This window comes from Anneissia japonica, unplaced genomic scaffold (genome assembly GCF_011630105.1).
Source record: "Anneissia japonica isolate Jap-2015-1 unplaced genomic scaffold, ASM1163010v1 scaffold165_len1371125_cov188, whole genome shotgun sequence".
Classification (NCBI taxonomy): domain Eukaryota; kingdom Metazoa; phylum Echinodermata; class Crinoidea; order Comatulida; family Comatulidae; genus Anneissia; species Anneissia japonica.
In genome coordinates, this window is record NW_022697648.1 from 389,080 (window position 1) to 406,650 (window position 17,571).

Sequence of the window (17,571 nt, forward strand, 5' to 3'; positions counted from 1 at the left end):
ATGCGAGAAAATCCCGATCCGGATACCAACAATATGATGATCGAATCACTGGCCAATAAGAAACTGGAAATTGTAAACGCGTACGTGTGATTGGTTGATGATAGAAACACCCTCAACTTGCTAACCAATAGCGCTTGCTAACCGTTAGCGTATCCGGATACCGCTAACGGTTAGCGCTAACCGATCGGGCGTTCTCACGCAGGTGCTAACGGTTAGCGCTAACGGTTAGCTCCCGATCCGGATACTAGGGCTCTCGTGAGAACCAGGCGTAGTGTCCCTCACACTAAAAATAAATATTCATATGTTATCACTGATCACTGAGCCTGGTTCTCTCGGTTAGCGATAACCGTTAGTATCCAGATACCGCTAACGGTTAGCAAGCGCTATCGGTTAGCAAGTTGAGCGTGTTTCTAGCCTGGTTCTCACGAGAGCCCTAGTATCCGGATCGGGAGCTAACCGTTAGCACCTGCGTGAGAACGCCCGATCGGTTAACGCTAACCGTTAGCAGTATCCGGATACGATCATCATATTTTTGGTATCCGGATCGGGATTTACTCGGATGGACGCACGGCAGCTAACGGTTAGCAGGATCCGGATCCTGCTAACCGTTAGCAGCCGTGTGAGAACATAGCCTTTGCTACATCACCAACCAACGCAGAATTTTGGAGCCTAGTTTTTTGGTGACATATCTTTGTTTATACGTTCACATTAGTTTTCGTTTTACTAGTTTGGCAATTCGGCAACAAAAGCATAGCACGTTGTGACGAATACTACTTTCACGTGCATACATTTCTGTCCGTCGATAGTGCAAGAAAGCTTTGGACCCTTAATGATTCCATTTCAAATAATGAATTTACTATCCATAAACTTATACGTGCATCATGGACTAGTTAGAATTACATAGTGCAGTAATAATGGACATTTCCGAGTACTGTGATATACGTTCCCGAGACACAGCTGTTAAATCCCATTAGCCCGAGAATTTACGATCCTTCTTGACATTTCGTCACCGAAACGATACAAAAAGGCTTACTCGGATACGCACTGTGTACGAATAGATTTCACTGGCATGTGTACTTGAATCCAACGCTTCGTGGCCTGTACTAACTTAAGAATTACAAGTTTTGCTTGTTAGACGTCATGATTTTTGACTTCTGATGTTGCACTATGTGTGTAAGTATACCTGGTAGTTCTTCAACGATCCACATTTGTAAATAGGCTAGTATTTTAAAGTTAACTCGTTTTAGAATGAGTAAAGATTTACAACAATAGCTCAACTGCAAAATGTAATTTAGTATAGGTGGATTAGAGTACGTTGAAACACCTCATTAACAGCAGCTCCAACAAAAAAAAGTGTGTAACTAACTTCGCTCTGCATGAAAACCACTAGTTTAAACCGTTTTATACAAGTATTAGAAAAATGAAAATATAAACATAATATTACGCAACTAATTGTGTCAAAGTGTGTATTTTTGTACCACGAAGTCATTTGGTATAATCGCCTACTGCACAATAATTTCAGTGGTTTATTCTAACATTAAGAGTCATTGGCATTATAGACTTATTTAGATATATTTTGGGTAATTCATCAACTCATTTTCATATGACATCCATTACTCTGTCGACACACACAGCGCCAACGAGGCTGACGCGATTTCATGGAGAACGCAATGCGACGAGGCGCGCGCAACAAATCGTTTTTAATGACAATTCGCTCAGCTACCGGCAATTAGAAGACGGTGATTGATTCGCCAGCAGACATTCGTTCGACTGTCGTACTGTGCAGTGCGTCACGCGACGGATAGTTATTTTCTTGACAATCCGTACAGAATACCACCAACGGTCAACGGTCGTTTCAGTGCGCACGCTTATTTATAAGAGAGGTGCTTATTTGAGAGTGGCGCTTATTATAAATTATTTTCGGAGAGTTAAAATGATCCTTATGTGTCGTATAAGTCTATCTGACTTGTTGTAGCTTTAATATTCTTCATTTTGTGAGAAATTGGTCATTTGATACGGTAGATTTTCGATCAAAACCACACGTCAGGTAATATGTATCCACGTTTGTCGTGACGTTTATTCAATATAAAATATATCATTATTAAGGTCCGCAGTGGTTATTTTTGAGAGCGGCGCCTAAAACCAAGTTTGGTGCGCTGATCCAGAGAAAATTCGATAATTTAGAGTAATATAGAACTCTTCCCACGGTAAATTGTAGGGAAAATTGTCGTTGATGAGCACATCATTGAAATTTGTGTGAAAACGTGTGAATAAATTACTATTTATTTTAATCTTATTGAATATATAATGTTTGTCATTCTCTTGCAGTAATCGCTCCCGCGTGGAATAGTGAACTCGCAAATCCGCTGACGAGAAGTGAGTTACTGGACCTGTTCAACAAGCTAAGCAAAAGGATTTGGGTAAAATCAACGTAAAATGGACAAAATTTCGACTATGTGATGACTGTGTTTCATGTCTACAAGGAATGCAAAACAAACAAATTTACGTCTAACGTTTCATTTATAACAAGCTTCAACCACACGGCAGTGTTTATATCAGTGATAGGCCTATAGCAAACAATAAAAAAAAAAGCAGGAAAATAGGAAATAACGGTAAGCACAGCACGCCCTCAACTTTTCACATGTTTCGTAACGCATATGCCTACTTGGTAAGACCAACAACGACTGTCCATTGTAACATTAAGTATATTATTAAAGATTTTATTTTCAAAGGAAACAGAACAAATACACAATAACAGAAACTCCAAAACGACTACAGGAGGCCACATTCAAGTTTGTTTATTTGGAAAACTGAAAACCAGTTACAAGGAATATATTAAGCACGTTCAAGTTTCCTAATTTCTGAATGAAATAAATGCGCTAGCTTATTGCAAAACACTTTTTGTCTGAAAATCGTTCGAATATCTTGCCAGTATGGACAACTTTACAGGATTTGTAACTGAACGGGTTCCAACAAGCGTAGTTTATCAAAAAGTAAGCGACATCGGATCACTTCTTATATCCATCGTCGCCGTGCTCGGAAACCTCGTCGTCATCGGTGCAGTTAGCATATTCCGACCTCTTCAACGTAAGCATAACATTCTGGTTGTGAACTTGTCTTTTGCTGATTTTGCATACGGATGCGTGAGTACTTTTTTGGTGCTCGTGGTAATGGTGTCAGAAATCAGCCCCGAAGCCGGAGTAGCTGCAATGATAATGATGGACTGCTTCACCATCATATCATCTCTTAGTATCCTAGCAATTACGTTAGAACGAGCTTTTGCTATCATGGCTCCTTATAAACACACAAAAGTTGTAACTCAGAAACGACTTGTTTGCCTCGGCATCACTTGCTGGTTTACTGGTGCGCTCTTCAGCTTTGTCAGCGTTGACATCTCTTGGTACATATATGACTGCACCATGGACACTACGATAATTACTATTCCTACATTTTTAGCCTGTGTGTTGTACATACCCATTTTCATTATAGCAAACCGACATGCACAGATGTTGAGGAGTAGAGTTGGAATGGGTAATAAGGTGAAAACAGCCCTTAAAACGCTGAAAACATTTGCAATCGTTGTTGCTGTTCTTTGGACATGTGTCGTCTGTTCTCTGGTTAGTATCATTAATTGTGCGCAATGGAAAAACAAGAGTGATTATGAACGAAGTGGACGAGCTCTTCATATACTTCTTCTCGCATTCCCACTTAGCGCAGCTTGTAACCCATTCATCTATTGCTGGCGAAATGCTATGTTCCGTAGCGGAGTTAAAACATTCTTTCAGAGGATGTTTGCCTGCAACAACTCTGAGATGTACTATACTTCCGATACCGTCATGAGAACGACATAGATTGTGCTCAAAAAGGACAAGTTGTTGATTTTCCGCATCACAAGTTAATCACAATAACGATAAGTGCTTCATTTACACACGTCACATAATATTTCACATACACATTTCAATATGTTTGTTTAAGAAAACTTTAAGAGGTTTTTACTGATTAAAATTATAGCACCTGACAACGATTGAAATCTGATGGATCATCAGAAACAAAAAGGAAGTGTGATGACCTTTGCACTTTAAATCCTTGAACTGACATCGTTTTACTGTGATTATGATGGTAAAATTCACAAGTCATCAGTTCAAGTAATTATTTAAGACACGGATAAATATACTTAGTCAGTGATTGCACAAAGTCGCACTGGCCTAACCTTTCGACGTACCCTGGTTCAGAGAGAAGTAAGGTACGGTACTGCAGAGGGCGAATCTTATAATGTAGGACAGAGCACGGGAACCTTGCAACCAGGCCGTAGGAGCAGAATATAATTTACTAGCGAAAGAAAGACATTTGAATTGACTATAATTCTATGTAGTTTATGTCAATGATGATATAAGTAAATCCTCTGAATATACACATAAAGTAATGTGAAGTGACCATTCATGTAATTTGACGGTACATTGTCACTTACAATGACGTCAATCGGCCTGACCAAACACTTTTTGAATCTTTAAATGTAGATTTTCTGAAATTAATTGAAGCTGTTTTCCGAGTACAAATAAGATGCATTCATTAGTCGATCTATCAATCGACTTTCTCATCAATGCATTCCAGTCGCGTGTCGCCAACCTTTTTTGTCTTCTAATAGGAAAGAAAGAAATCGCGAGTTAATCCTACATTGCTTATAATCAAATCAATATCTGCTTATGTGGCTTATTGTTTATTTTACGAGAATAAAAATAACTACAAAGACGTATTAGACTAGGTTTAATAAACTGTAATTGTGTTGCTGGACAATACGCACTTATAAAATGTGCGACATCGATCCTGAAGAGTGCGACAATGTTGGATCATAAAGTCTGTGATTTTTCAATGTAGGTCTAGTCGGCAAAAATAAACGCACTAGTTTTACGTGAAAACCACTTCGGCTAATAATCACAATAATCCAGGGTTATGAGAAAACCACTTCGGCTAATGATCACAATAATCCAGGGTGGTGTAGAGACTTTAGCCTCCTCCCACCATTTAACAAGTGTGTTATTTTATGACTGTTAAATAATAAACTTGCATAATTAAAACTTTAATTTAAGACCTCTGAATGAATTAGTTTACTAACCACACCCGCGTCATGAGGGGGGGGGGGTGGTTAAGAAGGTTGATTCAAATCATTAACGAAAAATCCTGGACCCTCCCCTGGTATCCATACGGTAAGTCGATGCAACAGTGATTATAAACACAATTAAAGAGGAGGAACAACAGCAGCATCACGTAACCAAATATTATCGACCAAAACGTTCTTAAAACAAAAAACATAGTTTAGGCCAATGTTTACAACTGCAACAAATTACTGGCAGACTAGTAAATAAACAACCTTTAGATGTTTCATGGGTGCTAAAAGGTTTTCTCAGCAACAAACGACCAGTCAATTTATAGCATGATTAAAATAAGAGGCCAGAGATGTATCGCGTGTTGCCAACTAATAATTACATGCACTGTTCGCACGTAGATTGAATAGGATAGATATTATGGGAGAAATCTCCGAGGAGGAATGCAGATGTCAGATATTAATTAACTTTTATTGAATAACAAGATTACTTGAATACAAAAAAAGAATTTGTGTTACAATTTGCAGTATAATTTAGTTCTGAAATATTTAATTCAGAAATGATTCTATGTAACTAAACCTTCAAACGAATAGGAAACTTGTCGGTGGGATTGAAATTAATTTATCATTGATGCTAAATTTATTTGTAGTAATGTTTTTTTTTTCGACAGATACATTTCTTTTATTTTCTTCACATCGAACAGCAAGTACACTTACATGATAGAATGATGCTTTATAAACCAAATCTCTTTAAGAGGCTTAGGGAGTTGCTTTTGGTCATGAGAAAAAGTCCTGCTGTGAGAGGAATTGAACCCAGGACCTTGGGATCGGAAGGCAAGCATCTTAACCACTAAGCTAATTCCACTCCATATATTATTATTATTATTATTATTATTATTATTATTATTATTATTATTATTATTATTATTATTATTATTATTATTATTATTATTATTATTATTACAAAGATAAAAGCTAAGTACAATGAAAAATCATTCAATAAAAATGGCAAATACACATTACTACATCAATAAATTTTCCTACAATATTGCCATTTAGGGATAAAAATGCAAGAACAAAACACTGTGAATAAGAAAGTTTAAAAATTATGAATTAACCAAGTAATTAACACAACTATAAAAACTACTCTTTATGGGAAAGGTTTGTTTTTAGAAGTTTTTTAAAAATATTGCACACTGGAGGCCTGGCGGATCCGATAGGGGAGATTATTCCATAGTTTGGACCAATCAAAATGGACCGTTTCCCTAAGCCCCGCCCATTAAATATTGTTGCTAATTTCCGACATAGCGTAAACGATACGTAATCTTGTGTTTGTGGGAGAAGCGAGCAGTGGCGTAGCCCTATCTAGGAGTCATAAATTGGAGGTGCTGACGGGGTGGGGGGCGATCATCGGTTGGGGGATATCTAGCAAAAGTTAATGGTGATTTTAGGTGCTTTTTAACGACTTGACCGTTATTTTATTTTTTTTTTTGAGGGGTAGATTCGCCTGGGGGAGCGCTAGTGATTTTTGGAGGGGCGTGCGCACCCCCTAAATACGCCACTGAAAGCGCGTATACCTACTCCTTCTCTGGTTGCTCAGTTGTTAAGCTTGATTGAAACACTGGAGAGTTACATTTCTTGGGCTAAATAGTGACTGAAGTAGCGGTAGGACCTATGCCGCCACACAGCACTCTAAAATCTAAACACTAGTACATAAAATAATATAATGGGTAACCAATAAATATAAATTTAAATTGCATGCACTATTTAAACAGATATAATATTATCATATAATTATATCATTCCGCTAATGATGATTTATTAGTAATAAATACGAAAGTATTACTAAGGACGGATAATTGAACAGGATTCGAATATTTGTTTACTAAAAATATTTATTTAACTACGGTATTTATTACATGTATATTATGAATGACTACATTATGTACAACACATATCTCAGAATTTTGTTATGTTGACAATAAAATAGACTTGGTATCTTGTATCTTGTAAATAATTGCAATATTGATAATATTAATAACAACGACAATAACAATAAAAATAAAATAACAACAACAATAATTACTAAATATGATAATAATAATAATAATAATAATAATAATAATTATTATTATTATTATTATTATTATTATATAGTAGTAATCAATATTATGTATATATACTTGTAAATAATTAGGTGTTCTATATATACATTGTTACCTGTACATGTCTGTATGTACCTTAATCCAATTATCAATATGGGATTATATAAAATAAACAGTGTTCAAAGAGATTAGTTAAACCATGTTAAACATAGACACAAAAGGTCACTGATTGCCAGTGAGGGACTACAAATGCCGTTTAGATGGCTTTGTATGATTGATTCGTATTCTCAAGTAGTTTGTTATGACCCGGCTAATTGTTAAAATAATTGTATTTTACGATGAGTGGTGTTGTCGGCAAAGTTGACGCAATTACGGAATTAGCGTTTGACCACGTTGTTAGTTTATGCTCGCCATGTCCTATATATTGGTGAATTGAAAGTGACTTTGAACAAGTTTGTTTTATTAGTAACGATGTAACATAGAGTTGAATTTATTTTTATTGATTAAAGTTGTTGAACACAATGTCAGTATGCTCGTTGCCCCCATTTTTTACGTCACCAAACGCTAGAGAACGAATCTTGAGTATTTGTAAACAACTCAGTGGTTTTTGCCTTACTCTTTTGCTCGTATTGATTGTAAGTTATGTTATAATGGTTTACCTTCTGTCAGTTTCACATTCTACGAGGACTGGTTAAAGTTATAATGTTGTGTCTGCGTTGAACTGAAAAAAACTTCGAAAACTGACTTATTGCAATCTGATTCTCATGGATGTAATTTCTTTAATCATTTTAAATGAATCTCAATGGCTCGATACAACTTTACATTGTCAAAAATATATATGTCTCAACAATGAGTCCTACTTTATATGATTGTGGTGATTTAAGTTATTGGTTGGTCACGTCATAAATGCATTTTATTGCACAAATTGATATTTGATAGCTTAAGCAAATCTCAACGGGATCACACTGTTTTCGCCTCACCGCCAGTACAATAAATGGACAAGGAAATAAGGCATTGTTTTTTAGTCTGTTTCATTTATGCGTCCAGGCTTTCTGAGAATACATCATGTAAATCTGATGATAGTTCTGCGCACCGTTGCAATTGTTTCGATTACTGGTACTCACTAATCTGAATTATTTTCGACAACTCCAATAAATATCTAGTTTTCAGTGAACCTACTATTCTATACTCGTATTTTAATGGTTTTATGTCCTCAAACGTGTTCAGGTTTTTAAGATATATACCATGTTCAAGGAACAGTGCCTTGTATCAATCAATCAAGTAATAGAAAGAAAGTATCACTTTCAGAAACAAACAAGCCTAACGAAGGTATTTGGAAAGTTATTCCAAGAATGGTATCTTTCAAAGATTGGTCCTGATAACTTACTCTGTAGAATAACAAGTGTTGATATGTTAGATAAAAATACAAAGATAAAGATACCACAATTTTACAAAGACGTTTTACTCTCATTGTCAGAATTTAATGTTATAAATCAAAGTAATCCCATTAACTATAAAGACATTATCAAACAAAATATTTGGTGTAATTGTCTGATTAAGTGTAGAATGAAATCCATCTGGTATAAACAATGGATCGACTCTGGATTCATGAACATTAACGACATTCTTATACATGGAAAAATTACCCAGAAATTGTTAGTAAACTTAAAGGTAATGCCAATTGGATGATTGAATATTTGAACATCTTAAATTCTATTCCAAAACATTGGAAAAATTGTATTAATTCATATAAAGGAAGTGCACTTGCCCTCGATACATTACAGCAAAATAATGTGCTTAAGACTGTCAAAACAAAAATTGTTTATAATCACTTTGTATCAAATGTTTATGCTATTCCATCCTCTCAGAGCAGATGGGAAGATGATTTCAATGTTGATAACTGGTCAATTGCATGGAAGAACAAAATTCATTTAATTGATGAGTTCAAAATTACTCAATTTAATCTAAAACTTTTACATAGAATTATCCCAACAAACCAGAGGCTATTTAAATGGAAAATAAAAGCAACTGATATTTGTACAGTTTGCAAAATTCCTGAAGATGATGAACATCTTTTTTTTTCCTGTATTGAAGTTAATACTTTTTGGAATAAAATCAATACTAATGTCAAATTTTTGTAACATTGAAGTCAACTTTAAACTTATTATCTTGGGATGTCAAAATAGGCTTGCTAAATTGGTTGATATCTATGGGGGCATTTAGAATTTACAAGAGAAAAATTCTATTAGAAAATGACCAATGGGGTAGTAGATCTCTATTTGCTCTATTTATCGCCGAGATAAAATGGAGGATCAACTGCAATAATAAGATACTTCGATCTGTTGCATCCAGGGATCTAAAGTGTTTGTACGACTTGTTAGATACGCATAGATAACATTCATATACTGTATTTGGCTGTTGGAATTTTGGTGCCTTGATTTTCTGTATCACTGATGTAAAAAACCAATAAATTAACAATACAAAAAACAATATAATAGAAAATAAATTTTTAAAAAAATACTTAAAAAGGTGAAAATATTAACATTGAAAAAAAAAATAATACACTTATTGATGAGGTTCAGTCATTTTATTGAATTTGATTTGAATATTGTGTTGTTTTGATTGATGGAATGTTTTTTTTTGTGATAAATAAAAGTGGTGGTTTCACTACAAGAGATAAAAAAACAAGCCTAACGAACTTACTTATTTAGATTAGCTAATAAGAATCACTTTCCTAACAAATTCAATATTTCATAATAGCATTAAAAAAAAACTTGACAAACCAATTATGACAAATAACGACTCCAAAACTTATCAGTGATTGCAGGGTTGTAATATTTTAATTTTTGGAACGTTAAATTTGCGATAGATTGCTCAGTTTTTCCAAATAAATATAATGGGCGTATTCGACTGGTTTATTTCATTGACTACAAATTTTCGTTGAGTATTATTTTCATTCGACCGGGTCGTAAAATAGACCTCGTTGACAACGAAAATTAACGTACATACAGTGCGTTAATCTGTTATCCACGTGACCAAAACAAACATGGCCGATTGGTCAGTTTAGAAACAACATTGGCGTTAATATAATTTTGATTAAATTTCAGAAAATAAAAATTATAATATTTAGGCCTACCCACATGAAGTCAAAAAATAATTGTAGCCCAACAGAATTAAAAAACTGGATGAAAACATTTCTTTTACAAAAAAATCTGTACTGCCACCACAAGCCGTAGAAATCTTGATTATGCAGCGTGTATTGCGGTAACTATGCAACCATTTTGTTTTGGCGAGTATTTACAAGTTTTCTATTCGACTGGTCGTCTTCGTCAAGTAGGAATTTACCACTGCGCAGGTGGGCGTGGTTTAACGAAGAACGACCAACCGAATACGCCATAGTTATATTTACATGCCTCTACATGGCTAGCTCATTCTACTATTCTACCGTTTCTTGGCATGCTCATTTCTGTTAATAACAGTAAAGTTGTAATTGGTGTCTTTTTTTTATTTTTCCACCGACTATCATAGATCTATGTGATTTATCTAAGGCATTCAATAACAAAAATTACAATATTCTTATTCACAAAAGTTAGAAACTTAGGGTATACATGAGCTTTTATTATAACTTTAGAAGTCATGGGCCTATAGGCCTATTACATATCGACAGTCGCCAATTTCCTTCATTCAATCTCTACTTTGTCAGAAATCACATAAAGAGAGTGCCCCAATACTGAATTAGGCCTATAGATCTTCTTTTGTTTCATATTTATGTCAACAACATGCCAAACTTCTCCAAAACATTCAATTTTAAACTGTTCGCTGACGATACTAATTTTTTTATTTGTTGCGAACAGTAACAAAGAAACTCTTTTAGTAAGTAATGCTGAATAAAGTATCAAATTGGTTTAAACCATCAAATATAATACCAACAAAATTATATTTCTAAAAGTAATTGTAGACTAAAGCAAAGAACTTAAATAGCAGAAGAATGAGCTGCTCCGCGTATTTGCATTAAAATCGATGGAACATTCGCCCTCCTGCGGTTGCAGTAAAATTTGAACATTTTACTAAGTGGAGAAACTAAAGGAAACAAGCGAACAAGAGCAGCGCCTTTATTATTTGTATATAGCGCCGCCGCGCGGTTGCAGTAAAATTGTTCTCCGTGTACCCACAATGCCTTTTGAACGGATGTTCCACTACTCAAGTACTCAGAGGCCCATACTTCTTGGTGCAAGTATTGATTTAATAAATGTTCATTTTATCAGATTACTCAATATCACGTAAATATACGTACAATTCCCATAAAGTACATAATCCATTGTATAATTCAGTTTTAGCCTAAGCAGTTACCGTACCATCATGTTCGGATATTATTATATAGACCTATAGATCCATTGCCTTTTCAAATTACGAAAACGTTCTCTGCAAATATGCGAAAAGGACCCACAATGGGAAAAAATACAAAATACTATTGTAATAACATAAGAAAATGTAATAATGAACATTGGTCAAATAGTATATTGTAGAAATGACACTAGTAAAACCATTTATTACAAATACCAAATATGTGTAACTTTTAATATTAATTATTGGCCTAATTAAAGGCTATAAGCAAAAAAACTTTAAAAAAATATATATATAAAAAAAATGAATAAAAAATAAATAAATAAAAAATAATTTATTTTGTATTTGTAGTACAAATGTTTTCACTTCTAGAAAAAATACTAAGAAATGGTAAAAACATTAATTAGGATATAGCAATGGAAAGGAATTATGTACAATGAAAATGAAAATATATATATGTATGTGTATATTATGTATGTGTGTGTGTATGTGGGGTGTGGGGGTGTATGTGTGTGTGTGTATATATATATATATGTATATAATGTTTGTATATATATATATATATGTATATATATAAGAAGTAAGTGAAAGAGATTAAACAAGACTTTTCAAAAAATGTATATGTTACAGAGGGGAAGGATGAAAAAAAATATATATTCCAGTGAAAGCAATGATTAAAATCAAATGCTTGATAGAATTAATCTAATTAATTTTATCAGTCATTTTAATTGTATATAAGCATGAGTGCTATATCAAATTTGTAAGATACTGAGCATGTATATAAATAAGAATGGTGTATATACATTGGAATGACAATAAAGGTGGGAAACACCCACAAAAGACAAAAAAAAAAAAGGACCCACATCGCCAAACTTTCCTATTAATTTAATGTACTCAATAATATATTTGAATAAATCCAAATTGCTTATGTATTTTATAAATGTACGTTATCTAAGAATCCACATTATGTTAAATATCTTCACACTTTATAAATATCGTTGCTCACATCACGAACTAACACAATTAAATTCAATTGTGTTAGTTCGTGAAATAAAAAAAGCGCGTCAAAATACGCGCTATTGTCGTTAAGGACTTTTTGTGTGGTAAAGAATACAAAATTGCTTGACAACCAATACGCGGTCGTTTTGACGCGCTACTGTGATTTCACGAACTAACACAATCTACTTTGATTGTGTTAGTTCGTGATGTGAGCGATGATATAATGGCTTGGAAGTTACTATATACTTTATAAATATAATTTTCAACAGATTCCACGGATCGACTTAGACGATTTTTGTTGTTAGTTTAAATCTTTGAATAAGGTAACAATGCTTTTAACTATCTATCGTATTTTAAATTTAATTTTTTCAAGAAAATTACCAATTACAGAGTAGAAAGATGCTTAAAAACAAAGCCAGCATAGACACAAGACGTTTTACCTAGACAAAGTGTTATTATGAGGATTAAGGTCTCGAAGTTGTTTTTTGTACGTGAGAAAAAAATCTCGTACCGGTACAAAGGCAAGAAATAAATCCAGGACCCTGAAGTCGGAGGGCACGCATCTTCCACAAAGTTCCGTTTCCATTCACGAAAATACAACTACAAAAAAGCCTTTGATCGCTGTTTACTCTGCAGACAGTATAATTTGATGAACCATTTTATTACCTTTTTAGTTACATGATTTATCTGACACATTAGTTTAAATTATTCATGCATTCGAAGTTGCCATATTATCTTTAAATAGATTTTAATTGGAATTCATCAGTTGATGTTCTGTGAACTTATATTGAACCCTATTTACACGTGCATTCTTTGCAACATGAATGAAAACATTCTTTATTTTTGAATTGATATTTGATAAGTATGTCTCTATTTATTGCTTTGATCCTTGGGCTTCTTTAAACGTTGTTAAGGTACGCCATGCCTATAAGTATTCGTCTATTATTCCTGTTGTACTCCACTGGTACAAATTAAATAAAGCTTAAATCTGCATCCACATCGGATCCGAGCCGTTTCCTATGCGCTGAACGCCAGCGTCATTATTCTTACACACTGATTCTATTTTTTGATCGCTTTCCGATCCGAAAATTCGGCTTCGGTGTGAGTGCATCTTTAGGCTGTTATAACTAAATTCCAATTTTCAAAGCACATAACCAGTTTATAGCTTGAGGTTTACAGAAACTGTTTAAATTAATCATTAATTGAAAATTACTAATATTGTTTGGCATTTAGGCGTATACAGTGATTTTAAAGCCTGAATGTCAAAGGGCGTTTTTGAGTATTGCCTTGATACTGCCGGTAACTGAAAACTTTTTTTTGTTGTCTTTCGTGGGTGTAGCCCACCTTTATTCTCTCTTTTTTCAATGTTTTAATTTTTTTCACTAACTCTTGTTAAGGTTCAATAAGCATTATGTTCAGGATTTACATGAAAGTAAGCAAAAACAAATAATAAAAACTTCACGTGTCTACCACGAAGTACACTATCACATGAAATTTCTATAAACAATTATTATTTTGATAAATTTTTACCTATTATTGCTTGATATTTTTTTTCTATAATTTAACAATTATAACTTTGCATAATATTAATTTATTATGGTTCCTATTATATATTATAATGTCATTGAATACATGTAGGATATACCTATATAAAGTATTAAGATTCAGAAATATAAAACATTTCATGACTTGTTAATAAAATACATTATAAGGTAAAATAAGGACATGAAATTATGTTTCTTAATAAAACACTCGATAAAATAAACTTATAATGTACATAAACATATACACACATGCTTATATATACACATACACCTATATATATATATACACATATACATATATATATATATATATATATACATATATATACACACATACACATACATATATACATATACATATACACGCACATACACCTACACCAATACACATACACGCAAACATACATATACACAAGTATAGATAGTTTACCATATCAGTCTTATATAGTAGTAATATAATAACAATAATAATAATAATAATAATAATAATAATAATAATAATAATAATAATAATAATAATAATAATAATAATAATAATAATAATAATAATAATAATAATAATGTTGAGAAGTTGTTTTTATAACGTTCTCAAAACTTTACAACATTAATTGCTACAAAAACAACATCATCATTAAACCAATGACTCGATAACTTTGTCTTTTACATTAGACCATTTCATACTGGCTTTAGTGCTATTACATGCGTACTCATTTTCAATTTGGTTTTTAACTTCTAAACTGAAAGATTTCCAAATAGTATTTGCATTTAGTTCTCTTTTTTATCTTTTTCCTTTGTAAACCAATTTTAAAAATGGAGAATGTAAGTAGAGACATAAGTTCATTCACAATTTTGTTTTTAGTTCCAACAATAATGTCAAATCAGTTTATTGATTCTACACCGGGAAAATCGCATTTAGTAATAATTGCGTTAAATCTTTTCCACACAGGTTGAATTTTTTTACATTGAACTAACACATGGTGTTCATTTTCTATTTCTTTATAACAATTATCACATAAATCACTTGTAACTACTCTCCATGTTTTTAGTCTTTTATTACAAGGTAAGATGCGATGTAAAAGCTTAAAGTTAAACTGGGCAATTTTTGTAATATGTTTCATATCTTTCACTTGATTGTACCATACCTCGTCCCAGTTAATTACTTCAGTGTTAAACTCTACTTCCCATTTCATTTGCGTGATTGGAGTTATACCAATTTCAGAAATAAAGTGATTATAGTAAACACCAACTTTGTTTACCTTTTTGAACAGTGAATTGCTTATATTTTTATCTTGTGGTACATCAATTAACCCTTTTGAAATGATTATCTTCATTCATTTGGAATAGCATTTATCAGGGAAATATATTCGATGAGCCCATTTGTTTTTTTTGGAAAGTGTAGGAATTATTTCACATGGCGTTAATATTCTATTATCAATCATAATGTCATTTATTAATTTATACCCAGCTTCTACCCAAGCTTTAAAATACAATGATTTTTCGCCTAAAGTTATAAATTTATTTTCCCATAATTGTTGATTCTTAATTTCTTGTAACTGAAAACTTAACAAAAATCTCATCCGATCCCTATTCCTTGACCATAATATTCAACATACAACAAGTAGTCCTATACCATATACTTTCGCATCTTCCAGGTACTCAATTTACTCCTAAATGGATATACAAAAGCAGGCAAATGTTTGGGTTTTTTTTAGAGACAAACAAGACCTCAAATTGACTGCTGAAATTATGTTGCATATAATGACAGGCTAGTAAGAGAAACCCCAGAGGATGCTTAAGATTATATTTTATAGATAAATGTCTTCAATATCATTCAAAACTCTTGGGGAACAAGCATTTTAAACCAGACAAACGTAGACAAAATTCCGTGTCTAAGAACTAAATGTACCACGTCAAGTCTAAATCACATTGGATTCTGTGTGATGCGCACGATGGTAAAGATTGCATAGTTTGTTGAACTGAGAGTATTATTTTATAATATCCGCTGTAATTTCCCTTCAACAAAGGTACTCAGTTGTTAAATCTCCTGGTAGTACTGTATTAATTTACTTTAATAAGCAGCTTATCTGACGACTTAAAATTTTGAATAAAAGTTAATTGATTTCGACAGAAAACTATCATTACCAGAGTTCATAAAAAAAGCTACTATATTAAAATGAGATTGGCGATTTTATTCAAGTTGCCGCAGTACTGTTCAGTGACTTTACGATGTGTGCTAGTAATCTTAATATATTTCCTCCATGGTAAAATCCACTGCATCAGAAAGTAAAAAACATGCAAAGGGTTTTGGCGCGTAATTTGTTTATGCGCTGATTAAATATCGGAATCGCTTCACGTATTTATGTTTTTATTTATTATTTATTGCCACATTATTGTCAGAAGCATCGCATTGAATTGAAGTTTTGTTTTAATTTTTTTTTCTAAATATAAATATTTATTCTGTACTGAAAAAAATTAAAAATTAGAAGATAAAAATCATGAATATTTATAGACCTGCCGATATGTAAATTATATTGGGGCCCATAATTATGTATACTTAAAGCAATTCTTACTCGTAAAGAATTAACTCTACACTGTTTTGCGGTAATGAAAGACGTTGAAAAAAAGGAATGTACGAGTGTGAATAATAAGTTTCCCCAAACGGGATTCGAACCCGGGTTCACTTGATTTTTACGCAAAAGTCTTAACTGGGCTACTGTGGCCTCGTTGAGAATTAATACGTATTCATCCCAATCAGATGGAACTGATCTCTCATCCTCTTGTACATGTGCGAAACAATTCTAGTTATATATACATTGCAAACTCAACAGAGATCGATATGATAGGCCACGCCCTCATCTTTTTGAACGACAAGGCGGGATCTACGGAAGTCATTTTGAAAATAAATTACCGTATGGGACAGTGACTAACTTACCATATGAGATTCTGACAACTTGTTTATCTTTCAATGTGTGTAAGCTTATTCTTTGGTTGATTGCATATTTTAAATGCAAAAGAAGAGTGCTAATTATTAAGCAACAGCTTGGCGCTGCTGGGGTGCTGCTTTAGAAGCAAATAGGATAGAATCGCGAACAGTGTGTATCCATGACACCATTCACTTGAGTATTAGAGCCAAAAATACTAGGATACAAGTATCCCTGTAATTCTCTGAAATCACGACCAGCGGACATATGGTGTCCCACAGCTAATAGTTTAGCATAACTCAAAAGTTAGGTTATTTTCTAAATCTAGTAGTAGGCCTACGTTATATGGCTTTTTTTTCTATTGTGTGCCCCCTTACAGCCAAATTGAATCTTCATTTCTTTTTTTTTTCTCCCAGAACAAAGCTCCTTTACGTTGAATTCCAACATCAACTTGTATTTCTATAGTGATTTGACACAGCGGTTATGGTTCTGCTTCTCAGTGGCGTAGGCGCACTCCCCCTCCAAAATTTACTCGCCCCCCCCCCCAAAAAAAAAAT

General features: G+C 33.3%; 1 protein-coding gene across 2 annotated transcripts in view; it reads left to right on the forward strand.

Annotated features, from left to right (window-relative positions):
- Positions 1-5,994, forward strand: part of LOC117102271 (trace amine-associated receptor 3-like) — a 26,749-nt gene extending 20,755 nt beyond the window's left edge. The window contains exons 1-2 of one of the 2 annotated variants that reach the window (XM_033242501.1): positions 1,930-2,047; positions 2,329-5,994. In XM_033242501.1, coding sequence (XP_033098392.1) covers positions 2,934-3,851 — 918 coding nt within the window. In that variant the 5' untranslated portion in view covers positions 1,930-2,047; positions 2,329-2,933 and the 3' untranslated portion in view covers positions 3,852-5,994. Of the gene's footprint in view, positions 1-1,929; positions 2,048-2,328 lie in introns of those variants that run through there. The other variant, XM_033242500.1, reaches the window with a different exon arrangement.
- The last annotated feature ends 11,577 nt before the right edge of the window (positions 5,995-17,571 follow it).